Here is a 27,174-nt window from a genome sequence, read left to right on the forward strand (position 1 = left end):
GGGGCTTGGGAGTAGCAATCCAGTTGGGGGAGATGTCTAAAGGGCTTTAAAGTTCAAATTTTACAAGGAAGCACGTTATTTTTACATTCAAGTTTCAGATCAATTTTAAAAAATAGAAGTTTCTATAATCATTTTTATTTACACTTCATATAAAACTGAGAAAACATCAGATACCCAAATCAAAGAACAGTGTTTGTCATCTAGGCTGACAGGAGGAAAGGGTTAAAGGGAAGGTGCTAAAAACCACTTCATGGCTTTCCTTGAAATGAACCAAAGTGTAGCATTCTTGTCCTCCAAGAGCTTAAAATCCAGTTTGGAATAACATACAAAAAGGACACAATTATACATCAGTTAGCAAATGTTTGGAGAAGATAGATGCAGGCCTTTCACTGTGTCTTCAGTTATGTGAGCTCAGGGAATTTTCCCATGTGGTAAGTGTTAAGTACTGACCACTGTTTTCCTTAAAAAAAAAAATCAAGCTTGAGTTTAACCTTTGCAAAGTGCTAAAATAACATACATGGCCAAGTGTTAATATCCATAAAATGCTACGATAAGAAAAAGAGACAATAGAAATAAGTGTAAATGACTACTAAGCCCATGTAAACTGTCCAACAAATCAAAACAAATCTACCCACCCACTTATACCCAGAACTCACAGCCTGAGAATGTAAGTTGTTTTTTTCTGGAGGGCAGTTGGGCAGTTTATATTCTTTGACCAGTAACTTTCACTTCTGGGAATTTATTGTAAAAAAAAAAAATAATTAGAAAACAAACAATCCGGAGGGGGGAAAACCCACGTGTAAAAGGAAGAATATTCACCAGTTATTTCCAACTGAAAATTTGCAAGAAACTTTTATATGTGGCAATGAGGGACTGATTAAACCATAATATGACAGAGAACTAGGGGAATTTTTTCTCTAGTTATGTTTAAGTTTGCGGTGAGTTAGGCCAATCTTTTTTTTTTTTAATGCCAACACTTGCCCACCTACTGGCGAACAAATATAAACACATACAAACGTGGCAGACATTTGGCTCTGCGCTGGGGCCGACCGTGGCGCTGTTTATATTTACCGTGGATAAGTGAGTGGCGGAGGGGACCACGGGCTGGGGGAGTTCACCTAGCTACATACACGCTCGACCCTAACAAACATACACCGGGGAAACTGAGGCTCAGAAGCGGCCACCACAGCCAGTGTTCCCGCCTCAAGAACTCGCGTGTTCTTGCTGAATTTGGGTGTCCGTCCTAACCGCATCGGTTCACACAGTTCAGAAAGTTACTGAGGCCGAAGACGCCATTCCGGGTTCAGACCACGACCAAGAAGCGTGACCGTCTAGACTCCCGCCCACAACGCCCATCAGCCGTCACCAGGGCGGCAGGCCGGCCCCCGGGGCTGCGCCCGAGCTGCAAGGCCGCCGATGACCGACCCGGTTCGCAAGAACCCTGACGCACTCCCGCGTCGCCGGTCCCTTCAATCCCCCGGGCCCCGGCGGAGCAGCGAGGAGGCGCTTCTAGTCCCGCGTCCGGAACGGGCTTGGCGAACGAAGCTCCTTTCGCTTCTTTCTGGAGGCCGCTTCCGCTCCCGGTTGTTGCTTGGTCTGGGCGGCGCCCGCCGGGCCCCCGGCACCCCGGCCTCGCTCATAGGCCGCCGCGCTGCGGCCCGCCCAAAGCCCAGCCTGAAGCCAAGTGGGAGGCGGAGCTAGCGGGTTCGCGCCAAAATCGCGTAGCTGGCCCCACCCCCACGGGCTACGTCGCGCCCTCCTTTTTTTTCAAACCCGGGCCTGGGCGGGGATTGGTGGATTGGGAACTCACGTGGTTAACGGTCGCGGGAAGCCGCGGAGCCCGAACCTGCGGCTGGACCTGCGGAGACCCCAGCCTTGGTGCCTGTGTCCCGCTTGTGCTGGACTGTCCACGCCGCCACCAACCGACACCATCGCCCGCAGCCGGAGCGCCCCGGAGCCGCAGACCCCAGCAGCGCGGACTCGCAACAGCAGCGACCGGGCGCACCCAGTCGCACGTGGCGGACCCGCCCCCTAGGCCGGCTGTGTCCTGGACTCTGCAGGCCCCGGCTCTCCGGCCCTCGGCCCAGGCCCCAGGAGCGCTATGAGCTTCCTGAGTCGGCAGCAGCCGCCACCGCCCCGCCGCGCCGGGGTCTCCTGCACCTTGCGACAGAAGCTGATCTTCTCGCCCTGCAGCGACTGTGAAGAGGAGGAGGAGGAAGAAGAGGAGGAGGGCAGCGGCCACAGCACCGGGGAGGACTCAGCCTTTCAGGAGCCTGATTCGCCGCTGCCGCCCGCGCGGAGCCCCACGGAGGCCGGGCCCGAACTCCACCGCTCCCCCGGCCCGGCCCCCGGCAGCCCCGGGGAGCTGGAGGAGGACATGCTGCTACAGGGCGCCTCCCCAGGAGCGGACGCGGCGGGCGGCGGGGCCGAGGGCGACTCGTGGGAAGAGGAGGGCTTTGGCTCCTCGTCGCCGGTCAAGTCGCCGGCGGCCGCCTACTTCCTAGTCAGCTCGTTCTCCCCGGTGCGCTGCGGCGGTCCAGGGGATGCGTCCCCGCGGGGCTGCGGGGCGCGCCGGGCAGGCGATGGCCCCTGCTCGCCGGCGCCCGACTATCCCGGCACCCCTCCGCACAAGACCTTCCGCAAGCTGCGGCTCTTCGACACGCCGCACACCCCCAAGGTGAGAGCACTGGGCGGGTGGGGCCTAGCCGACCGACCTGGGCGCCCGGGTCCCGCGCAGGCCGAGCCTTTTAAAAAGGCCGCGGCGCCAGGAGCGGAGCTGGGCGCTGTCTGGGTTCAGTTACATAACCTCCCGGCCGCACCCCCGCTCCCTTTCCTGCGCCGCAGCACGAAGTTGGCAGCCCCTCTTTTGGGCCCTGCCCAGAAGTTGTCCGTTAAGATTATGTAACTGAACAATGAGCCTCGTCTGGAACTTCTTCATCCTTCAAAGGGGCTGATCGGCGCCGTCCAGGTGGCTGAGGATTTAACGCCCTTTGAGCGTGTCAGCCTGGAGTGTGGCACCGATAACGTGGTTTGGAACGGGTGCTGGCGCCGTGCTGGCCTGGCCACCTGACACTCCCGAGCGCCGCGGCCATATGGTGCCTTTTAAACGCACTGGTCTGCCCTGTAATTTGGGCGGCGAGCGCAGAAGGAATTCGATTTTAAGAAATCTTCATTCGCTTATCGTTTCATGTCCTGGGAGGGGGAGTTTGAAGTATGAAGGGAGACTGTGCCTTGACTTGGCAGAAGAGGCTGACGCATTTAAAGTGTTAAAAGACTCATTAAAAAACCGCAACGTAGCATTTCACTCTCTTTCCCGACGTGATGTTGGAAAAGCGTTTGTTTATACCCTTGGGTTCCTATTGCCCACGTTTGATTGGCCTGCGTGTGATGATCAGTAACTTCCAACTCCTAAAAGCCGGCGGTAGTATTGTTGCTTGAGCCCTTTTGCGTTTATACAAATCATAATTTATCTTGAAGAAGTAGGTGTTTGTGAAGCGGCCAGTGTGTGTGCCGATTACCGTTTTTAAAACAGTTCTTAAAACAAAAAGACACTTATTAGGGTAAGTTTCGCATTTGTAAGATTAATATGGAAAATGTACCTTTTCAAGTGAGTCACTCAATTTTGTGTCTGATATACGGGTAGTCACAAACCTCAGGAATAACGTGTACTTTGAGTTTAACTGTTTATTAGCCGACTAGCTCAAGGCAAAATCCCCTTGAAAGTGAGGGGAGGAGTCGAGCAGTGGAGGAATTCGAGGCCTTATTTAGATGGGGGAGGGGAGCTTTTATGGGGCTCCCTGACTGCTTTCTATTTTTAGACATTGAGAGAGTTTAATTTTTAGTTACTGGAATGAACTTAATTTTAGTCAGCACTCAGTTTCTTTGTAGGATTGGAAACCGACTTTACTTTCCTATCCCTTTCAGAAAAGGCGGTTATTTTTCAACCTAAGTTAGCCAGTGTTTATTTTGCCTGAAAAATAAATATAACAAAGACTTGTGTGTTACTTTGACCTCCACATTCAGTCATGTGAAAGGCTTGTTGAAGGGTAGGTTGGGAAGCCTGACTGTATAGGACTTGAAGCCTAAAAAATTTTTTTATATTTCCTTCCCTAGAGTTTGCTCTCCAAAGCTCGAGGAATTGATTCCAGCTCTGTTAAACACCGGGGTGGTTCTCTATTCATGAATTCAGAAAAATCAGGAAGAAGGGAATTTGACATGCGGCAGACTCCTCAAGTCAACATTAATCCTTTTACTCCAGATTCTGTGTTGCTTCATTCTTCAGGACAGTGTCGTCGAAGAAAGAGAACATATTGGAATGAGTAGGTCCTTTCTTATTATTCAGCAGTTTGGTTCCTCAAACCACCTAAGATTTTCAAACTCATCACAATTTAATTTCAACTGAATGGCATGAAGTTTGTACACTGAAATTTTTTCTATTACTAGTATGTAATTCTCAGAGTTGAGGTAGAAATAATCAACTGTGGAAAAGGATTGGTGTGAGAAAGGAAGATATAAAAAGTCTAGATAGCTTGTAGAAATCTACTTGTGTCAAAAATGAGAGAAAGGCAGCAGGCAAGCAGATTTGACTTAGAAAGGCTTTAACTTTGATGAGTGGTGGTTTTGATGTGTGATTGGTTTTTAACCAACCAGTTACCTTCTGGTTGGTAGTGAGCAAATCAGCAGGGAAAACGTTTTCATCAGCTGGGTTGAATCTTGTGATTGTAAAAATAACTGCTTTTTCTGCCTTTATCCCATTGAAATTCCATTTCACTATACATTTCTCAGATGAAACTTTGGATCTGTCAGATATGTTGATGAAGAACTGCATAATTTTTTTTTTCAGTTCCTGTGGTGAAGACATGGAAGCCAGTGATTATGAGTTTGAAGATGAAACAAGACCTGCTAAAGTAAATAACTAGCTTTAAAAAAACTTTCTGAAATCTGACTTTCTGTCTCTTGACAATTTACTTATTAAATACGCTTTAAAACATAAGGTATAATTTTTTAATTTCACACATAGTTCTGTCACCATAGTGAAAAATAAATTTTTATATTATATATGGATATACCTTTTATTACAGAGAATCACAATAACTGAAAGCAACATGAAGTCACGGTATACAACAGAATTTCATGAGCTAGAGAAAATTGGCTCTGGAGAATTTGGTTCTGTGTTTAAATGTGTGAAGAGACTGGATGGATGTATTTATGCCATTAAGAGATCAAAAAAGCCATTGGCCGGCTCTATTGATGAGTATGTATTAAAAAATTTTATCTTTTGTCCCCTTTGGCATTATAAACATTAGTTTTTAGGCAATCAAACACTGCCTGTAATTCTCTAGCCTTTGAGAAATGATAATGACTTCAAGTGCTTTTCATTTTGCAGTAATGATTCTTATTGGACTTGGCAAAATATGAGTGGTCTGACTTAGAAAGCTAACTTTAATTTCTTATTTTCAGTTAGCATCCATAAATTCACAGTAAAATGACATCTGTTCTTTCCTGAGTCCTAGCTCCAGTAAGTTTCCTTCTAACAGTCTTGTTTAATGGAAGTTTTTGGAAAAATTTCATGAGTCTTCCCCTGACTCTTCCATCTTAAACAAGTTGTTTTTTGGCATAACTATAGATAAATATTACGAGTTCCAGATAAAATTAATTCAGATTAGATTTGAATAAAAATTATTTACCATTATATTAATCTCAAATTTTCCCTAGGCAGAACGCTTTGAGAGAAGTATATGCTCATGCAGTGCTTGGACAACATTCTCATGTAGTTCGATATTTCTCTGCATGGGCAGAAGATGATCATATGCTCATACAAAATGAATATTGTAATGGTAAGTAATGAACTTGAGAAAATAAACATTGAGGAAGTATTTTGTTATCTAAAGTCTTGTGCTCTATTTTATGTCTCTTACTCTTGTTAAATCAAAGATCAGAGGCCTAACATGAAGTTCAGTGCAAATAATTGTACCTGTATGTTGTATAAACTGTCCCTCTTGAAGTACCTTAATTGTAGAATTGTGCATATCATTTATGTGCCTGTCACCTAAATTGAATGGAACTTCTTGAGAGGATGAGGGTCTTGCCATACATGTTTTTGGTATGCTGGGATCTAGCATAGTATATGGGGCACATGGTAGTTAATCAGATGTTTCACTGAATGGACTCTGCCTGCATGGAGCCATTCCTTTCAGTTTTATTCTGTGCACTGCCGATAGACGTGTATAAAATTGAAGGCACTCTGCTGTCTTGCCCTTCTTCTGTCTGTCCAACCTACGCAACCACTGTCATCCTCTAAGAATCCTCTGTTGAGTTGTCTAGCTGGTCCTGTCTTCTCCCTCCTTCCCCTGAAAAAAACCACAAAACATGTATAGGTTCAACTTTGAACTGCTCTGTCTAGCTTTCGATTTCGACAAGTTCTTTAAGGGCCCAACTTGTTTCGTTCCTTTAAACTTTTACCAAAATCCCATTTGGAATTGTGATCTTTATAGACATCTGTCATTATGTACCCAAATCTGTACTTTTTATATAATGGATTTCTATTTCTGTGCCTCTTCTGTCAATATTAGAGAATTTAGATTTTAGGGACCACTTGAGAGGAGACAACAAAGAATGACAGAATCAGCTTTTATTGATTCTCATTTTTTTCTTAGGTAAAGAAGACCTATCAACTCATAGCTTGTGAATAAATAAGTGCTATAGGTAGTAGTTTCAGGTACTCCAAATTTAAAAACAGTGAACCAAACAGGAGTAAAAGATTCACTTTCTTAAACCTGACTTCTTATAAACTGTTTTGTTAGTGCTCTACACTTGAAAGAACCTCAGTCCTTATAGAGATAGAGCACTGTTGCTAGTTTGTTTCCCACAGCTCTTGAAATGTTTCCATTTATATAACTTCAAAATATTTGTGTAGCTATCTCCCATGACCTTGTGTGCTTGTCTGGTTCTTATCCTCATTTTTCAGTAACTGCATCTAATGCAGAACAACTTGACCATATTGTCATCTTTATTCCATATTCCCCAGACAGCAAATCCTTTCGGTTCCTTTCTTCCTTTGTTCTTCCCTTTTATCTTGTTGAAGTGGGTGTTCTGTTAACTGTCAGAGTATTTAAGTAGAAGTCTAGGAATCACAAATTTATAACAACCTACCAAGTGTGTAATTGTGTAATTTTGGGAAAACTCTGTTGGTCCTAGGAAGGGGGAAGGAGTGAGGGATCTTTCTCCTCACTAAAATTATGAAGACCTTGTCCTATAATAAAGTTAGATTTTTTATAAAATAACCTCTTGAAAATAATTTATTTGGGAGCAGTATAAAACATTTAAAGAAAATTCCATATAAAGATAATCTCAATATATTAAAGATAGGTAAATTAAAAATTACAATATATTGTTCCAAGCTTCCTTATAAAGAAATAGCACAACAAAATTATCTGTGTGAATCAGGGCTGCCTCTTTATATGATTGTTTGTTCCTGCCTAGATGAAGGAAAATAATGTTATTTGGATACATTTGTGAGATCATCTGTATCTTTTTTTCCTATTTTCACATTCTGGTTCTCAGGTAGAGCTTTGAGTATCTTAATAGGCCTCACCTTAAGATCCTTTTCCACAATTTCATAGGAAAAGGATTGTGTTTTTGTTCACTGTACATGTTAATTACCTGATTACCCATTGTTGTGACCAATTTCCTCCCCTTTTATCTCCTACAGTCACTTACACATTAAGCCTTTTATCTTTGTTTGGTGATATACTGATATTTCTGCTTTCAATAAACAAGTGTAGAAAAATGTTGATGGATAGGGAAAGAGAACCTGAAATGTCAGATAAGTGTTTTGCTCTTCACACTTTCCCTGCTCTTCCAACAGTGAGATAGAAGGAACTGGTCCGATTATAGTTGTTGGACCCAGTAAAAACAAAGTCATGCTTTTCTTATCAGACTTGATTTGGACTTCAAGCCTGCCTTGTCTAAGGACATGTTCATTGGCCTGCTCTCTTTTAAAGATCTCTTTTTCCTGCAGTTCACGATTTATAAAAGTTAGGTTAGAAGAATATTTTAAACCTAAAATATCTAGGTGTGTGTTTTATTTTTGTATTTTAAACGCATTTGACATTTTGATATTCCATTTTGGGCCTCTTTTTCAAATTCTTGGGCCTCTTTTCTTGACTATATCATTGGTCTTTCTTATTACCCTGCCTCTGATTTTATTATTCCTAAGCTTTAAATAGAATCAAAAAATATTGTTATGAAGTTTTTTAGGGTATAAACAAATTACCAATTTTGCAAAAGCATGCTGTTCTCATTCATAAGTTAAAACAATGCCAAGTTAATGATCTTTATCTATAAAACTTATAGCCTGTATTCAGAGATATAGGAAACATTCTCGTACATTGATGGTAAGAATATAAATTTGTACAGCCTTCTCTTTGGAGGTCTGTGTATCCACACATGTATGCATATATTACAAATACACATTGCCTTTACACCCAGCAATTCTATTTCTAGATGATATATTAAATGTATATGAAATAAAATTCAAAGGATTGGAAATAATTTTTAAATGTCCGTCAGTTAGGGGATTAGTTAATGCATTGCCTTTCAATTATACAATATGATTCTATGTAGACACAGAAAGGGGTAGTTTTTTATATATATTGACATAGAATGATCTATAAGATAATGAAAATATGCCATCATCTGTGTAAAAAAGGAGATGTAAAGAATTGTAAGAAACTGATAACGTTGGTTTACTCTGGGAAAGGGAACCATGTGGGTTGCTGGGTGTATATGGGTGAGAGCAAGATTTTAAATTGTATTTTTTTTTACCATGTAATGACTATGTCACTTATTGGGAGAGTAAATAAAATTTTTATTTCACAAGTAGGTTGAAGGGAAGAGATTCTATAATGTGTTATTTTCTTGGTTGAATTTATGGTCCTTCAGTAAAGGTGGAAAGAAGAAAAATAAGAATATTTCAAAAAGAAAAATGCTGATTCTTCCTATCTTGGTTAGGTGGAAGCTTAGCTGATGCTATAAGTGAAAACTATAGAAGCATGAGTTACTTTAAAGAAGCAGAGTTAAAGGATCTTCTTTTGCAAGTTGGCCGGGGCTTAAGGTATATTCATTCAATGTCTTTGGTTCACATGGATATAAAACCCAGTAAGTATTCCAGTTACTCTGACCTGTGTTTTTTGGGGTTGTACAAAATAAATTACTTCATTATAACAGTATGAAAGCATACATCCTATCAGATTTTTCATTGTTAGGTTTAAAAGACCTTTGACCCAATTATATTGTATGATTTCATTTACTTCTTCCCTTGTTCCCCCGAAAGATTTAAGGCAATAAATTCATTTTTTTTAATAGTTGGGGGAAAAATGTGCTGTATCTTATAAGAACCATAGTCTCAGTGGGATTTGGATGGTGTAATCTAAGAAACTGTCCTTAATGTCCCACTCTTCTAGGTTGTAGAACCGTAATTATAAAATAATACTGCTGCTACTAACATGACTGAGGATAAAATGAGAGATGTGAAAATATTTTAAAAACTTAAGTGCTATACAAATGTATTTCTAGTCTGTAAAAATGTTTTTGTTCAACTTAGAAAATAATGTATTATGTGTTACAAATTCATAAAAAAGATTGCAAGGGAATCGGCAATATAGTGGTTTTATTTTTTCCCCTTTACTATAATAGCATTTTTCAGCTAAAAATTATTGCTTGATTCCTTCAATATAAATTTTATATATAAAATCTCCAATATTCTTACTGTAGTGTTGCTCAAAACGGTATTTCAGAGCGTTATGAAGCATTTATTAGTGTTTGAACTGAAAGAGCAGTGATCCTATTCAAGGTCCTATTATATAATTCTAGTTTAAATTGAGATAAAAATTATTTCAGAAGCAGTAACTTTACATTGTTTTTTTAAAAAGGTGAAAGAAAATTTAGACAAGTCAGATAAAAATAATTAAGTCCCACTCTTCTATTAAGCCTCAGAACTAGAATTCTCGAGTAATACTAGTGCTGCTAACAGGCATTAAAATAACCTGAGATGTGAAAACTAAGTGCTGTACAAACATGGTAGTATTTCTAGCCTATAAAAGATAGTAAAACTGTTATTTTATTTCTCATGAAACAAAATCTAATAGGCCATAGTAAAATTTTCCCCAGTTAACCCACGTCCCTGACAGTTGATTTATCCTAGCTGGTATCCAGTTCAGGACCATGCATTGCATGTGGTCTTAACTTTCTTTTTTAGGTCTCACCCTCCCCCTACTTTTAAAAAATGACTTCCTGTCTTCCCTGATGTCCTTTATTCTGGATTTGACTCATTGTTTCTTTGTCACTAGCTTGTTCCTTTATCCCCTATATTCCCTATTAATGTTAAATATCACTGTAAAGTAAATTGTTGTGTAAGTAGAGTATAACTGGGAAGATGGCTCCTTAAATAAAACATTTATAAATTCATCACTATATTGATAAAACTACTAAAATGAAATCTGCCACTAAACTTCTGATAATCATGAGATTACCTGAATTTGATTGAATGAATATGTAGTGTATACAGTAGGAAATAATGAACCACAGTGCCATATTGGGATGTAGGGGCTGTATGGTCAGCTAAACTCACTAGTTAAATGACTTGTTCATGTTACACCAGCCTTGTAGATTAAAATTTATGCTTTAGCACAGATTATTATGTTATGCCCTTTTTTGTTTTGTTCCTAAGAAATTAAAACTGCTCCAGATCAATATGCAAATGACAAGGGCCTAATGAAATTGTTTTCAAGTATTAAGGGATCAGAAAAAATAACTTTGGGTTCCTGTTCCCTGAGATTCTTATTTATTTTCTTTGGGTTTGGAATAGAACATGAGAATCTGTATTTTAAAAAATTTTCTAGATGATTCTGGTATACAGTCTTGTTTATGAACTCTGGTTATACTCTTAGTTGTTAGTGTGGCTTACATAATTAACTTTATTTGACAGGTAATATTTTCATATCTCGAACCTCAATCCCAAATGCTGCCTCTGAAGAAGGAGATGAAGATGATTGGGCATCCAACAAAGTTATGTTCAAAATAGGTAAGAAGGATAATTAGGTAAAAGATAAAATAGAGGAAGTTTTGTTTTGTTTTGTTTTGTTTTTAACTATTTGACTATAATCTTTCCAACATTTCTAGGTGATCTTGGGCACGTAACAAGGATATCTAGTCCACAGGTTGAAGAGGGTGATAGTCGTTTTCTTGCAAATGAAGTTTTACAGGAGGTAATCTCTTTTAATAATACTGCTTGCTTTTTAACACTTATTAGTTAACAGAAAAATATAAATTCAGATATATTAAAAATTTTATTTAATAACTGATAGAATAGCAATACAAAGTAGATGGGTGGTTCAGTGGTAGAATTCTTGCCTGCTATGGAGGAGATGTGGGTTCGATTCTCTGCCCATGCACCCAAGAAAAAAAAAAAAAAAAGGAAGGAAGGAAGAAAGAAAATTTAAACCATCAGAGCTTGGGGTATTTAATCCATCAAGAGTCCATAAAGGCAAAGACTTATAAACATTGCTGGAGTTGTGGTCATGTAGATGTTATCATACACTCCTGGTGGAAATTTTAAATGACGTAGCCTTTTTAGAGATCAGAGCATGTGTCTATCAGTATTTTAAAATCACTCCTTTGACCCGAAATTTCTTCTGTATGAGCCTCTTCCATTAAAATATTCATACACAAATTGGGAACAATATAAATAAGTATTTATGGATAAGAAAATGATTAAGTAAATTATGGAACACGCTAATACAGTTTCAAAAAAGATACAGTGTTTCATAATAGAGATTTGAATGAAAATATAACAAGTATAATATAAATAGTATGATCCCATTGCTCCTTTTATATGTATATTTGTCAACTTTATTATGTATATGTGATGTTGTAATTTAGTGTGCATAAGCTTTGTATTTGCATATGAATGCCCCAAGAGGCCTAGGCGTTTCTTCTGAGAATTGAATTGAGCTAATGATAAAGAGGAGGCTTTCACTTTTAAATGTGTGTATTTAAATTTTTCCTCCTGAGAGTCTATGTTACTTAGTAATTTAAAAAAAGAAATCTCCCCCAAATTTAGCAGCCCATAATTTTCTTGATATACTTAAATTTTAGGCATATAGATACGATCTAATCTAGTATATAGATATGGTTGCTGAACATTTTAATTTAGTCCTATTTCTCACCTAAATCCTCCCTGAGGTTTGATCTTATCTTATTTTGACCATTTTTCATTCCCTTAACAATGTCTTTTTTTTTCTTAAACAGAACTATACCCATCTACCAAAAGCGGATATTTTTGCCCTTGCCCTCACAGTGGTATGTGCTGCTGGTGCTGAACCTCTTCCCAGAAATGGAGACCAATGGCATGAAATCAGACAGGGTAGATTACCTCGAATACCACAAGTGCTTTCCCAGGAATTTACAGACTTGCTAAAAGTGAGCTTTTTATATATGAAACATTTTTTTTTTTTTCGCATGGGCAGGCACTGGGAATCAGACCCGGGTCTCCAGCATGGCAGGCAAGAACTCTGCCTGCTGAGCCACTGTGGCCCGCCCTGTATATGAAACTTTTTATTGACGTGGTTTGATGTTTATTAAGTTGCATAAGTTTTCCTTTATTTTACTTCTTTTTGTAAGGTTATGATTCATCCAGATCCAGAGAGAAGGCCTTCAGCAATGGCCCTGGTAAAGCATTCAGTATTGCTGTCTGCTTCTAGAAAGAGTGCAGAACAATTACGAATAGAATTGAATGCTGAAAAGTTCAAAAATTCACTTTTGCAGAAGTAAGTAAGGTATTTTTGTTAGTTTTGTTTTTACTTTCTCATTAATTCTCAAATTTTAATGAGCGAGGACTTGGGCTTTGTGTCAGCAAGGATGAAGTGCTTTGGCATGTAGTTATATAAAGCAAGTTTTGGGGTCTTTGGTCTTAATATTTGACCTATTATGTTTGTGTTTCTAAACTTTGAAGTTTTGAACTTAAAAAATTTAAGACTAGCATATATTTAAAAGTGGTGATAATCTCCAGTTCCCAAATAAGTAAAAACTAGGTCTTATACTGGTTTTTCTTTTCCCAAATTGTCTCCATAAATTAACATTTCCTTGTGACATTTTATTCTATTTGTTTTTATGAAAGAATGAAGCTAATGTTGATTAGGTTAGTAGATGATTCTCATATTTAATCTGAACTTTGACATTTGTGGAAAGCTGGTTTGGAATGATAAAGTTTATCAAAACCAGGGAAATGAGGGTGCATGGGTGATTCAATGGTAGAATGCTCACCTGCTGGGCAAGAGACCCAGGTTCTATTCCCAGCCCATGCACCGCACCACTCCCCCAAAAAACACAAAGGAGGGAAATGTTGGAGGGTAATAACTGTAGATCACATTTCTAATTCTGCTTTGTTGCTACTATTTTGATTTTAACCTATTAAAACTGACTTGAAATATTAAGAGGATAAATTGCCACTAGTGTAACATACATTATAGTTCATAGAAATACAAAATAAAATTTTATGTAAAGATAAAATGACAGTGTGCACTGGAGTTTAATTTGAAATTAGAAGTTTCAAAGTTATTTCTAGCATCTTTATTATGTGTTTAGTCATTTCGTAAATTTTAGGTTTGAGCAAAAGCTAAAGTTTGATATATTTTTCCTTTCCTCATTTATGTTTTAGAATAATGATGGCTTACAAAAATCTCCCATCTGTTAGTATAGTTTGCGTTTGGCCTCTAAGGATCCCTTTCTAAGATGTATACAATAAGTAAAAAGTACTGTTTTCTATTTTTACGTTCATAGAGAACTCAAGAAAGCACAAATGGCAAAAGCTGCAGCTGAGGAAAGAGCACTCTTCACTGACCGAATGGCTACTAGGTCAACTACCCAGAGTAATAGAACATCTCGACTTATTGGGAAGAAGATGAACCGCTCTGTCAGCCTTACTATATACTGAAACTACTCTCTATCCAGAAAACTGTGACGAGAAATTAGGTTGAAATCACTGCTAGAATCCAGTTTGCAATTATTTTCTCGATCAATGTCAGTAGTTTTACTGATACCTTTTAGGACTTTTATTTGTGAATTACATTTGAAAGCTGTATTTCAACCATTGGTATATCAGGCTTTTGCCTAATCTTACCCTTCTGTCTTGTATAGGATGTCATTCACTGTTGGATGTTCACCAACCTTCCCAGGGTTAACCACTGTGGTGGTGTGCTGCTTATAGTTTTGCTATTGCATTGTAATAAAAGGTATCTTTCCCTTTAGTGACCTGTAAAAAGGACTCAAACCCTTTATTACAAACAATCTTCCTTTGAAAAGGGAAATACCAAGAGACTCAGTACTACTCAGCCTTCAGTGTACCTACCTGTGTGTCAGTCTTATCTTTTTTTTTTTTTTTTTTTTAATTGTGAATTTACTTGTATATCCAACTGGGAGCACTTTGTAGGCATTGTATAAACCATGGAATGATAATTCTGTGGAAGTATGCCTTGTGAATTTGCTGCTATTTTAGTTTTGTCTTTGCTGTAAAATTGTAGCATTAAACAATCATCGTTGTTAATAGGCTTTCTTTTGAAACAATTATGTGAAATATATAAGCTGCTCTTGATGAAAAGCAGCAATTTGTCTTTTTTTCTTTAACTTTGAAGCTAGTGCATTGGAAAAATGCACCTTTCCCCCCTTTGGAACGCTGTATTAATGTAGTATAATTGTTACTGGTTTTGTAATATTTCCTGATGATGTCCTTCCCTCACTCTTTAAAAATGTCACCTCTCTCCTCCCAGGTTTTGTATTTGATTGTATTATTAGTCTGTTTTTAAATGTTTTGCCCGGTTTCTCTTCAATATTTGTATATATAAACTGATTGTGGTGATACTGTACATAGCTATTTGAAATGCCAGAATGACTTCTGACTATCCCAAGTTTTTCACAAAGTATATTTTATCTGTGATTAGCCCTTTGATGGATAATATTGGCTAACAGATGTTGCAAAAAAAAAATAGGGTTTGACTGTTGCTTGTTTTCTCATTAATTTTTCTTTAAAACATCGGTGCACTTGTCTGTTTGACTTGTGTTTTATTAACATTGATTGGCATATTAAAAGTCACTCTGAGCTTACCTTAATTGACTAATTGTAGTACCTATTTTATACTATTTTATCTCCATTATCTCTACATTGTAAATGTAGAGTATAATGTATATAAAGTTCTCAGAGCAGTTGGCACTTTTTTTGTTGGCATGTGAAACTTACTAGTTAATGATGGGCTTGAATTCACACCAGTTACATTTTGGGACTCAAAAATTTATTCATCAAACCTATTTTTATATTTATTTAATACTTTTACATCTCCCTGCATATTATGCATCTGACTTGCTAGAAATATAATGCACTTAAAGTACCTTCAAATTATTAAGTGAATATAACAGATATGACAACTTCTAATTTTATCTGAGTCATTCACAGAAGAAAGCTTTAAAGTTGGAAGTTTTAACTTTCACAATGCTAGGCTGGATTTTAAGAATTGAGAGTGCACATTGAAGTGATACATTGCTAATTCTGTGACATGATTAATTTGATAGAACCAGAGAGTAAGCAGTAAAGGCCTTAGAGCAGATAAAAATGGTTGTTACAGGATCCTAATGCTTTAATCATGGCTCCTTCATTAGGCTCTTGGTTAGAGTATTGCTATAAACATTTCTAACAGGCTTGATTATTTTAGCTTTTAAACCTATGACATCTTAAAAATTCAGAAGAGTGAGGGGAGTTGGTGCAAACAGTTAAGTTTGATATAAAACCTGCTGGTTGTGGTAGTGGCAGAAAACTTAAGAAGCTGCATGGGCTGGAGCAGGTAAGTTCTACACTTTTCAGAAGTCCTGAAGACAAAAGAAAAGTATAATTGGTATTCATTATGAACACCCCAAATCATTAAGGTGCATTTTTCCAGTGTGCTAGCTTCAAAGAAAGATCCAGGCATTGTTTTTCATCAAGATTTACAGTAAACTTTACACATACTATTTAATAACATTGGATTAAGTAAGAAAAACAATTGTATTAACTGAGAGTTGATATGAAAGTTGGGCTTATTCAGCACTGCATACTGATGTCAATTACCTTTTGTGTGCTAACTGTGGCTGTGTGAAGTTTGAAATAGCCTTTGCCCACTAGCAATTCAGGATAAAATGGAGAAGACCCACATAAAGAAATAATGATAAAACATGATAAGTTCAATGTTGGAGGGATTGCACATTGGCTCAAAGGAAAATTACATATCTTGGGAAGATACCAGTTGTAGGTTAGAGAATGGATCCAAGGAATTATGCTGAGACTGGTTTCAAGGCCGTTGTAGTAATATTGCAAAGTAAGAATAAGGAGGGTCTGAACTAGAGCCCTGCTATGAATGGAAATAATGGCAATACTATTTTGAAAGCTTTTTGTTTGCTTTTATAACAAGATGAAAATTTGTTAGCATAACATCAAGAGTGATAAGTGCTGTTGAAGCATTGAAGAATTTTGGAGAAAATTTAAATGTAGAGACCTCTTACTATTTGAAACATATTTAACTGATAAAACCTTTTTGGGAAGCTGACTTTGTTAAGAAAAATTTAAAATACGATGCAGTGAGGTAGCAGAAGGATTACATATTGCAGTTGATTGCAAATTGAAACTTGCTTTAGCTTCATTCTCCCAAGAATCCAAGAGCAGTTTCACCTTTAAGTAATGAACTAATGTCATTCAAAGAGTCAATTCTCAGGTTTTGATTTTCACCACACTTTGTTGACAAGTCAAGAAATTTGACATTTCACCCCCAAGAGAACCTCTTTTGTTGCTCAGATGTTACCTCTCTCTCAGCCAGCACGACAAGCAAACTCGCTGCCCTCCCCCTCTCTACATGGGATATGACTCCCAGGAGTGTGGACCTTCCTGGCAACGTGGGACAGAAATCCCAGAATGAGCTGGGTCTCAGCACCAAGGAATTGAGAAAACCTAGACTGAAAGGAGGAACAGAGAAATGAGACAAAATAAAGTGCCAATGACTGAGAGATTCCAAACAGAGTTGAGAGGTTATCCTGGAGATTGTTCTTACACAGTATATAGTATCACCTTTTTAGTTAAGATGTAATGGAGAGGCTGGAGGGAACTGCCTGAAAATGTAGAGCTGTGTTCCAGTAGCCATGTTTCTTGAAGATGATTGTATAATGATACAGCTTTTGCAATGTGACTGTGTGATTGTGAAAACCTTGTCTGATGCTTCTTTTATCTACCTTATGGACAGATGAGTAAAACATGGATAAAAACTAAATAAATAATAGGGGGAACAAAAAAGAAAAAGAAATATTGGCCTTTTAAAAATCCCATTAATAATAACTGGGTTTGGATAATGTTTCAGTCTGTCTCCCAATTCTTAGGCAGCCATGTGCTGACAGTTTTTCTTCTTCCTTAGTCCATCTCCACAAAGTATATAAGTATATCACTGACTTCAGTCAACAGATCAAATAAATTGTTGCATCCTTTAAGGTCATTTTATTTGTGAAAATTTCAAAGGTCAATTAAAGCAGTTGATAAGGAGGATTAATCAGAAAGGAATTTTGTACATGTTTCAGATGTGTTGTGCAAATCAAATAAGGTATGGAACTAGAAATTTGGAAGAAATGCCTCATTCAGTATTTTGAAGGCGTTTGTATTAAAATAAAAAGCATCACTGAAATTAAATAGCATTGCAGAGTGAATAGATCTAGAAATTACTTCCTCAAACCTACAATTGTATTGTTAGAATTTCTCAGAAGCTCAACAAAGTAGATTTTTACAAAAATGGGAGAGTATGACATTGAAATTATCCCTATCGCAACATTTATCTTTCGAAAACTTTGAGAGGTATTCATCTGAATATGATTGAATTTTTTTTCTTTGCTTTGTGGCAAATGACCCTAATTTTCAGTGGTTCAAAGTCTCTGGTGTAAGGAAAAATATGTATATTTTAGAAAGATTTACCAGGAAAAGATGGCGTGCTTGGTGCAAACTTCATTAAAGTAAATCTAAGAAACCCCAGTCAGTACAGCTTATGAAAAAAAGACAAACCTTAAGAAGCATATATATGATACTTCATGTTGTTCAGTTTTATATGGTTAATAAACATTAGGAAGAGTATACATTTGTTTTGGGTTTTGATCTTTTTAAGGTATAAAATGTATTTCCAGGCCTGGAATTCCAATTTATGCCTAGAAATTTTTGCCTGCAGGAAATAAGTTCAGTGTACACTGACTCAATTTAGGATGATTATCGAGGAGAAGAGTCATCTTTTCACAGATGAGAATAGACATCTTTCCGAATGGAGAGTTGGGGTTAAAGAATTTAGGAAATCAGTAAATGGCAGAGCCAGAATTTGGGCTCATACCTCCTAGCAAAGACCCATGAAAGGTTCATGAAAGTTAAAAGTAAATACTAATTTAAGGACAGACAGTGTGCAGATAGCAAAGAGTGAGAAGGAGAACCTCGAGAAGTAGGAAAATTGGGAAGAATCTGGAGTCATTGAGACCAAGAGAGAAGTTTGAAGGAAGAATTTAATGACACAAAGCTCCATGAAGAGATGTTCAGAGTTCATTAGGAGGCCCTTGGTGAGCAGTGTCAGTAGAAGAGGGGGAAAACAGATGTTGATGGGTTGGGGTGCAAGTGGGAGATGAGGAACTAGAGACAGCAAGTATAATTTTTAAGAAACGACTGAAAAAGAAGGGAGAGGCCTATAGCTAGAGGGGAATCTTCTTTGAATTTTGCTTTTGCTATTTTTATTGATCACTTGCTGTGTGCTAAGTGTTTTATATGCATAAATTCATTTACTCTTCATAAGAACCTACCTTAAGACAAAACCTCCCATTTTGCACATGATATGTAGAGAAGTAAAGCAAATTGCTCAGATTACGCAGTTAAGGAAGTGCCAGGATTCAAACCTAAGATGTTTGATTGAATCACTAGTTAAATTAGTAAGACTTGAGCAAGTTCTCTGAGCCTAAAGGGATAGGGAAAGAATGAGCATGGACGACGCAAGTTTGTGAGTGTTTTGGAGAAGGCAGGAAATGGCGGGAGAGAAGAATTACAGTTTGATGGCCTTTTTTCTGAAGATGAAATTGAGTCCTATGAACTGAATGTGTTACGGGGGCCTGAGGACAAATGTCCATGGATGGGAGGAAAGTCCTGTCACCCAATGCCACTTTTCCTGCTGAATGAGGTGGTTAAAATGCTTTCAGAATGTCCTATACAGCCATTTAAAACAACGTTTCAAGGAGTTTTATATGGTTTGGAGAAATGTATGTATTATAATGCTAAAGTGAAAAAAATCAGGAAGCAACATTTTTAATGTTTTTTTCCTTTTTAAGCAATAGATGAGCATTGTCATTTGAGTGGTGGGTTTGTGGGAGATTAACCCCTTCTTTTCCCTTTTTTGCATTTTCTATATTTTCTCCAATGAGCCTTTATTTTGTAATCAGAAAAAATGATAAACTTCAATAACATTTGAAGTTATTATAATGTGCAGAGAATACAAATTGGGCTTGCAAAGAGTTGTCCAGTGATCATTCCTGTGCTCCTCCCCAAATTCTGGTAATGGATCCCACACTCTCTTTTTTAATTGTGAAAAATAACATATATACCAAAAAAGCAATAAATGTCCAAGTACATTTTAACAAGTAGTTATACAACAGATTTTAAAATTTGGTATGGGTTACAGGTCCATGACCATTCTCTTGAATATAGGGGAACTTATATGACCCAGGCTAGACCACATGGAGTTTTTCCTAGAAACGTGCAGATGGTCTAGTTGCTAAGTTGGCAAAGATGGAGAAGCCAAGCTTCCTACCACTTGGAGGAGGACTGTTTACAGAAGAGGATGAGGCAGAATTAACAAATGAGAAGACCATACACCAGGGTAACTTTCCAAAACCTACAACCTCCAGATGGATCCCTGAACCAGATAAGTCCTGAAACCTAGAGGGCCCAGCCTCTCCAGAACATCAACTAGTTCCATCCCCATTTTATTATTGATCCATATTATTGACAGCCCTTCCATCATGAAGAAGTTAGAATGGGCATAACCCAAACACCCTAAAGACTGAAAGAGGGATCAAAGGTAATGGTGGAGTTATACAGAGAAGGTAGGGTTTAACCAAACAAATACGATTGCTGAATCATTATATTGGTATTTCTTTTAGTCTCCAGTATCTTAGGCGTAAAAACCTAAAATTGTGGAATTGTAACCCATATCAAACTCTGAAATCTGTTCTACAACTAATTGTTGTGCTGTGCTTTGAAATTTATTGCTTTTTTTGTATACGTTATTTTTCACAAAAAAGAAAAAAGTGATGATTAGAAAGTATATATATATACATACATATATTCCTTCTAGCCTCCAATATTACGGGACAGTTAGAAGGAAAAATCTGAGATGATGGTGTGGTAGCCCATGACAAACTCTGAGATCTGTCCTGTAACTACTTGTTGAAGAGTGCTTTGAAAACTATTGCCTTTTACTTTCTTTGCCTTGTGTATATGTTATATTATGCAATAAAAAAAGTTTGAAAAAAAAAAGAAAAGAAATGACCAGAGGAGGGTCTGAGTATCTCAGTTCCTGAAACCACTTCTTTCTTTTTTTTAATTTGTCAATAATTTACTCCACAATTATAGATACAGAGTTTAAAATGCAAATAACCTGAGAGGTAATTCAGTGTCTATGAGATTTTGGTGGGCTGTTTTTTTGTTTGTTTCTGATTCATCTTTTTTTTTTTAATTAGAGAAGTTGAACAATTACAGAAAAATCCTGCAGATTTCCCATACACTTCCCCATGTACAGTTTTCCCTATTATTATTATTTTTAAAAATATTTTTATTGAGAAATCTACACACACAATCTATCCATAGTATACAATCAATGGCTCACAATGTCATCATATATTTTTATATTCATATAAACATAATATACAAAATATACATGATATAAATAATAGTTTTTCCTATTATTAACACTTTGCATTATTGTAGTTCTGTTACAGTTGATGAAAGAATATTATATTAATTATACTATTAACTATAGTCCATAGTTTACATTATGATTCACCATTTGTGTTGTACAGTTCTGTGCTGTTTTTTTAAAAATTGTTATTCTATTTACATTATACAACCTAAAATTTTCCCTTTTAACCACTTTCAAATATATAATTCAGTGGTGTTAATTACATTCAAAATGTCATGCTACCATTATCATCATCTATTTCCATAACTTTTCCACCACCCCAGTCAAAACTCTGTACCAGTTAAGCACTAACTCCCATCCTCTACTCCCACCACAGTCCCTGGTAACTTGTATTCAGTCTAGTTCTTCACTCTATAAATATGATTATTCTAATTATTTCAGTGAAGTTATGAGGCAATTATCTTTTGTGTCTGGCTTATTTCATTAAACATCATGTCTTCAAGGCTCATCAATTTTGTCACGTGTACTAGAACTTCATTCCTTTTCACAGCTGAATAATATCCATTGTATGTACATACCACATTTTGTTTATCCATTCATATGTTGATGGACACTTGGGTTGCTTCCATCTTTGCCAGTTATGAATAATGCTGCTATGAATATTGGTGTGCAAAATCTGTTCAAGTCCGTGCTTTAATATGGGGGGATAGTGCTTAGAAGTGGGTGTTTCACCTGGGACAGAGCAGCATCTTCAATAAACAGTGCTTGGAGAACTGGATATCCATATGCAAAAGAATGAAAGAGGATCCATATCTCACACCCTATGCAAACATTAAATCTAAATGAATCAAAGACCTAAACATTAGAACTAAAACCATAAAACTTTAAGAAGAAAATGTAGGGAAATATCTTAAAAATCTCATAATAGGAAGTGATTTCCTAGACCTTACACCCAAAGCATAAGCACTGAATAAAGAAACAGATAAATGGGAAGTCCTCAAAATTAAACACTTTTGTGCATCAAAGAACATTGCCAAGAAAGTAAAAAGGTAGCCTATGCAATGAGAGACAACATTTGGAACCACATATCAGATAAGGGTTTAGGATCCAGATTATATAAAGAGATTGTTCAACTCAACAACAAAAAGACAAAAACCCAATGAAAAAATGGGCAAAAGACATGAACAGACAAATACAAATCGCTAAAAGGCACATGAAAAGATGCTCAACTTCACTGGCCATGAGGAAATGCAAATCAAAACCAAAAATAGATATCATCTCACACCCATTAGAATGGCCCTTATCAGAAAGCAGAAAACAGCATGTGCTGGAGAGGATGTGGAGAAAAAGGCACACTTATCCACTGTTGGTGGGAATGTAAAATGTTACAACCATTCCGAAAGGCAGTTTGGCGGCTCCTCAGGAAGTTAAATATAGAACTGGCATATGATTCAGCAATCCCATTAGTAGGTATATATTCAGAGGACCTAAGAGCAAGGACACAAATGGACATTTGCATATTAACGTTTATAGCAGCATTATTTACAATTGCCAAGAGATGAAAACAACTCAAATGTCCATTAGTGGATGAGTGGGTAAACAGGCTGTGGTATATACAATGATGGAATAATACTCAGCTGTAAGACAGAATAAAGTTGTGAAGCATGTAACAGTGTGGATGTACCTTAAGGACATCATGCTGAATGAAATTAGCCAGAAACAAAAGGTCAAATATTGTATGGTCTCACTTATATGACCTAACATTAATGAGCAAATTTGGAGAATTGAAGTTAACATAGGTTATCAAGAGATAGAAATAGAGTAGAGATTGGGCAATTGGTGCTGAAGGAATACAGATTGTACAACAGGACTGATTGTAAAAATTCAGAAATGGATAGCACAATACTACCTGATTGTAGCACCATATTTAAGTGCAGTGAATGAAGCTGAATGTGAGTATGATTGAGGGAGAAGGGCTGGGGGCATGTATGAAACCAGAAGGAAAGATAGAGGATAAAGACAGATGGTATAACTTAGGAATGCCTAAAGTGGACAATAAGGGTGATTAAATGTACAAATAAAAAAATGGTTTTGCATGAGACAGAGCAAACGAATGTCAGTATTGCAGGGTGTTGATAATAGTGGTCATTCATATTTTAAAACTTCAACCTCGGTGTGAGAATAAAGCAAAAAATGTTCATTGAGTACAAAAAAAATTGAATTGAAAGATGTAAATTTAAAATTAGTTGTGTATTTTAATATGCCCCAAATTCAGTAAATAAAGAATTCTTAAAAAAAAAAAAGAAAGAAAGAAAGAAGGAAACAGACTAGAAATGCATAATTTTACCTATAGAGGATCAAACTAAGATGACTCAGTATCTAAGGAAAAGATGGTTGTTGTGAAAAAGAAGGAAGATCAGTGATTTTTAAATAGCTGTATATTGGAATCACCTGAGGAGCTTTAAAATTTTCCGTCATCTCTGTTCCATCACCCCAAATCCTAATTTAATCGTTCTGAGGTACAGCCCGGGCATTGGGAGTTTTGAAAATTCCACAGGTGATCCTGACACACAGCCAGGGCTGAGAAATGCTGGAACAACAGATAATTCCAAGGTGTACAATCTGGGCAACTATAACAGAAATAAGGAATATGAGAGAAAAAATTATTAAGTATCTTTTATGGGAACCATAGTGAGCACAAATGGTTACCCAACTGGAATCAATTCTCTCCTTCTTTTCAGAAAACCTTAATTTTGTACAGGTATTCCTCTATCCTTCAGAAAGTCCAGGTGATGAGTCGAACCTATCCCCAACCCCAGAAGTACATTCTGATTATTAATCTCGTTTTCCTCGCCTTAGAGTGCTTCAAGAAAGTGCATGTGATCTAATTTTTAGCCAATGTTATTTAAGCAGAGCTTTGTTCGGGTTTCCTGGGAAAGAAGCTTTCTTATTCTAAAGATCCTTATTCTACAATGCTTGTACAAGAGAAGCCAGTCCTTTCTCTTCTGTAAATGAACAAACAAAGAAGCTTATAAGTGTAATTGCTACAGGTAGCCATTTTATAAAAGATTCATTTAATAATATTCAACTAATATTTAATTGAGTACTTACTACTCCTGAAGGACTTTTCTAGTAACATGGAATATGTTAACGAATGAAAGAAAAAGTTTTGCCCTTGCATAGTTTACATTCTATCAGAAGAGACTGACAATGATCAATATGGAGGCAATAAATAGATAAACTATATGATAAGTTAGAAGGTGATAAGTATCATGTAAAACAAAAAGAGAGACACATTGTCTCTTGGCTGTATCTACTGCAAGAATGAAGACCATTCTCAACAACCAGACTGTGGACATTCCAGAAAATGTCAACATCATGCTGAAGAGATGTGCAGTTATTGTGAAGGGCCCCTGAGGAGCACTGCAAAGGGACTTCAGTCATATCAACACAGAACTCAGTCTACTTGGGAAGAAGAAGAAGAGGCTTTGGTTTGACAAATGGTGGGGAAACAGAGAGGAACTGGCTACAGTTTGCACTATCGATAGCTGTTCTAGTTTGCTAGCTGCTGGAATGCAATATACCAGAAACAGAATGGCTTTTGAAAAGGGGAATTTAATGAGTTGCTAGTTTACAGTTCTAAGGCCGAGGAAATGTCCCAATCACAACAAGTCTATAGAAATGTCCAATCAAAGGCATCCAGAGAAAAACACCTTGGTTCAAGAAGGCCGATGAAGTTCAGGGTTTCTCTCTCAAATGAGAAGGCACATGGCAAACACAGTCAGGGCTTCTCTCTTGGCTGGAAGGGCACATGGCGACTAGGGCATCATCTGCTAGCTTTCTCTCCTGGCTTCCAGTTTCATGAAGCTCCCTGGGAGGCATCTTCCTTCTTCATCTCCAAAGGTTGCTGGCTGGTGGATTCTCTGCTTCATAGTGTCGCGCTCTCTGAATCTCTCATTCTCCAAAATGTTTCCTCTTTTATAGGACTTCAGAAACTAATCAAGACCCACTCAAATGGGTGGAGACATGTCATCCCCTAATCCAGTTTAACAACCATTCTTAACTAAACCACATCATCCAGGGAGATGATCTCATTACAGTTTCAAACACACAGCATTGAATAGAGATTATTCTACCTTTATGAAATGGGATATATATTAAAACATGGCTTTTCTTAGGGGGCATACTTCCTTTCAAACCAGCACAATAGTCATGTACAGAACATGAACAAGGGGTTCCATCACTAAATGAGATCTGAGTATGCTCGCTTCACCACTGATGTTGTTATTCAGGAGAGTGGGTCTCTGATTGAAATCCAAAATTTCTTGGGTGAAAAATAGATCTGCAGGGTTCGGATGAGTCTAAGTGTTGCCTGTTCAGTGTCTCAAGTCCAGAAAGATTAGTTAATTCTTGAAGGAAATGACATTGAACTTGTATCAAATTCAGCTGCTGAGCGCTCGCTTTGGCAGCACATATACTAAAATTGGAAAGATACAGAGATTAGCATGGCCCCTGTGCAAAGATGGCATGCAAATTTGTGAAGCGTTCCATATTTTTTAGAAAAAAAGAAAAAATTCAGCTGCTGACAGGGATGAGTCTGACCCTGGCACCGTGGGATCAACAATGCCACCCTGACCAAAGGGGGGAAAGGTATAACTAATAAAGCATCAGTGGCTGAGAGTTCAAATAGAGTGGAGAGGCTACTCTGGAGGTCACTCTTACACAAGCTTCAGTTAGACATTGCTACCTATCATAACTTACCAAACCCCAACCAAAACCATTCCAGCCAATCCTAAAGAACACCTAGGGCAATATATATGATTCTAAAAAGGTTCCATGCACTAGGGTAACTTTCCAGAAATCTACAACTTCCAGATGGGTCCCTGGACCAGAAAAGTCCTGAAATGCAGGGGCCAGCCTCTCCAGAACATTAACTAGTTCCATCCCCCTATTCCATATTATTAACAGCCCCTTCCAACATGAAAGAGTTAGAATAGGCATAGCCCAAATACCCCTAAAGAGTCAAAATCGATGGTGGAGTTATACAGAAAAGGTAGGGTTTTACAAATGGGTATGATTGTTGAATCAGTATGTAGATATTTGTTTTCATCTTCAGTCCCTCAGAGCAGCTAGAAATGAAAACCTAAAATTGTGGAATTATAATTCATACCAAACTCTGAAATCTGTTCTACAGCTAATTGTTGCAATGTACTTTGAAATCTATTGCTTTTTGTATATACGTTATTTTTCTCAAAAAAGAAAAAAGAGAGAAGGAAAAGTATAATAGAGAAGATAGAATTTAACAAATGAATATGACTGCTGAATCAATATATTGATATTTATTTTGGTCGCTAGTGTCTTAGAGCAGCTAGAGGAAAAAAAAAATCATGGAACTGTAACCCATACCAAACTTTAAAATCTGTTGCAGAAATACTTGTTAAAAGGTATTTGGAAAAAAAAAAAAGGTACTTGGAAATTTATTGCTTTTTTGTATATATGTTATTTTTCACAATAAAAAAAGTTTAAAAAAATTCAGCTGCTGAATAAAAGCAGTTTTATATAAAACTATAAAACAGTTTTTATATAAAACTATAAAATATAAACAATTTTAACCATTTACATCCAATTAAAAATAAGGATATAAGAAAATTTTTGGATGGTGTCTATGTCTCTGAAAAAGGAACAGATCAGCAGGCTGATGACTAAGATCTAAGGAATTGTGCAGCAATGAAAAAACAAGGTGCCAGACTTATTTGATTTTTTTAAATTGTGAAATATAACAGATACAAAAAGCAATGACAGTTCCACAACTTTAGGTTTTTCCTTCTAGCTGCTCCAAGACACTGGAGATTAAAAGAAATACCAATACAATGATTCAGCAGTCATACTCATTTTAAAAATTCTATCTTCTCTCTATAACTACAGCTTCTACTGTGATCTTTCTCCTAATTTTTAGGGGTATTTGGACTATGCCCATTTTAACCTTTTCATGCTGTAAAGGGCTGTCGATAATACAGGATACGAGGAATGGAACTAATTGATGGTTTGGAGAGGTTGGCCCCTCTGGATTTCAGGACTTACCTGGCCTGGGAACCCATCTGGAGGTTGTAGATTTCTGGAAAATAATCATTGTGCACAGAACCTTTGTAGAATCTCAGATAGAACCCTAGGTATT

At 37.5% G+C, this 27,174-nt stretch overlaps 1 protein-coding gene, 1 non-coding gene and 1 pseudogene across 4 annotated transcripts; all 3 read left to right on the forward strand.

Annotated features, from left to right (window-relative positions):
* The first annotated feature begins 1,804 nt into the window (after positions 1-1,804).
* Positions 1,805-14,306, forward strand: WEE1 (WEE1 G2 checkpoint kinase). Of its 3 annotated transcripts, none has more exons than XM_077113961.1 (11): positions 1,805-2,677; positions 4,114-4,319; positions 4,844-4,907; positions 5,082-5,254; positions 5,716-5,837; positions 9,013-9,159; positions 10,988-11,083; positions 11,182-11,267; positions 12,310-12,480; positions 12,682-12,827; positions 13,840-14,306. In XM_077113961.1, the coding sequence occupies exons 1-11, from the start codon at positions 2,102-2,104 to the stop codon at positions 13,991-13,993; spliced, it is 1,941 nt and encodes a 646-aa protein (XP_076970076.1). In that variant the 5' UTR covers positions 1,805-2,101; the 3' UTR covers positions 13,994-14,306. The 3 variants fall into 3 exon arrangements, with proteins under 3 accessions (XP_076970076.1, XP_076970078.1, XP_076970077.1); XM_077113963.1 differs by lacking the exon at positions 1,805-2,677 and adding an exon at positions 2,839-2,968; XM_077113962.1 differs by lacking the exon at positions 1,805-2,677 and adding an exon at positions 2,996-3,560.
* A 10,017-nt stretch (positions 14,307-24,323) lies between these two features.
* Positions 24,324-26,705, forward strand: LOC143643652 (large ribosomal subunit protein uL6-like; annotated as a pseudogene).
* On the forward strand, positions 25,453-25,556 carry LOC143645350 (U6 spliceosomal RNA). The gene has a single exon (XR_013157071.1). It is a non-coding gene; the product is annotated as a U6 spliceosomal RNA (small nuclear RNA).
* Positions 26,706-27,174: the final 469 nt, after the last annotated feature.

This window comes from Tamandua tetradactyla, chromosome 8 (genome assembly GCF_023851605.1).
Source record: "Tamandua tetradactyla isolate mTamTet1 chromosome 8, mTamTet1.pri, whole genome shotgun sequence".
NCBI lineage: Eukaryota > Metazoa > Chordata > Mammalia > Pilosa > Myrmecophagidae > Tamandua > Tamandua tetradactyla.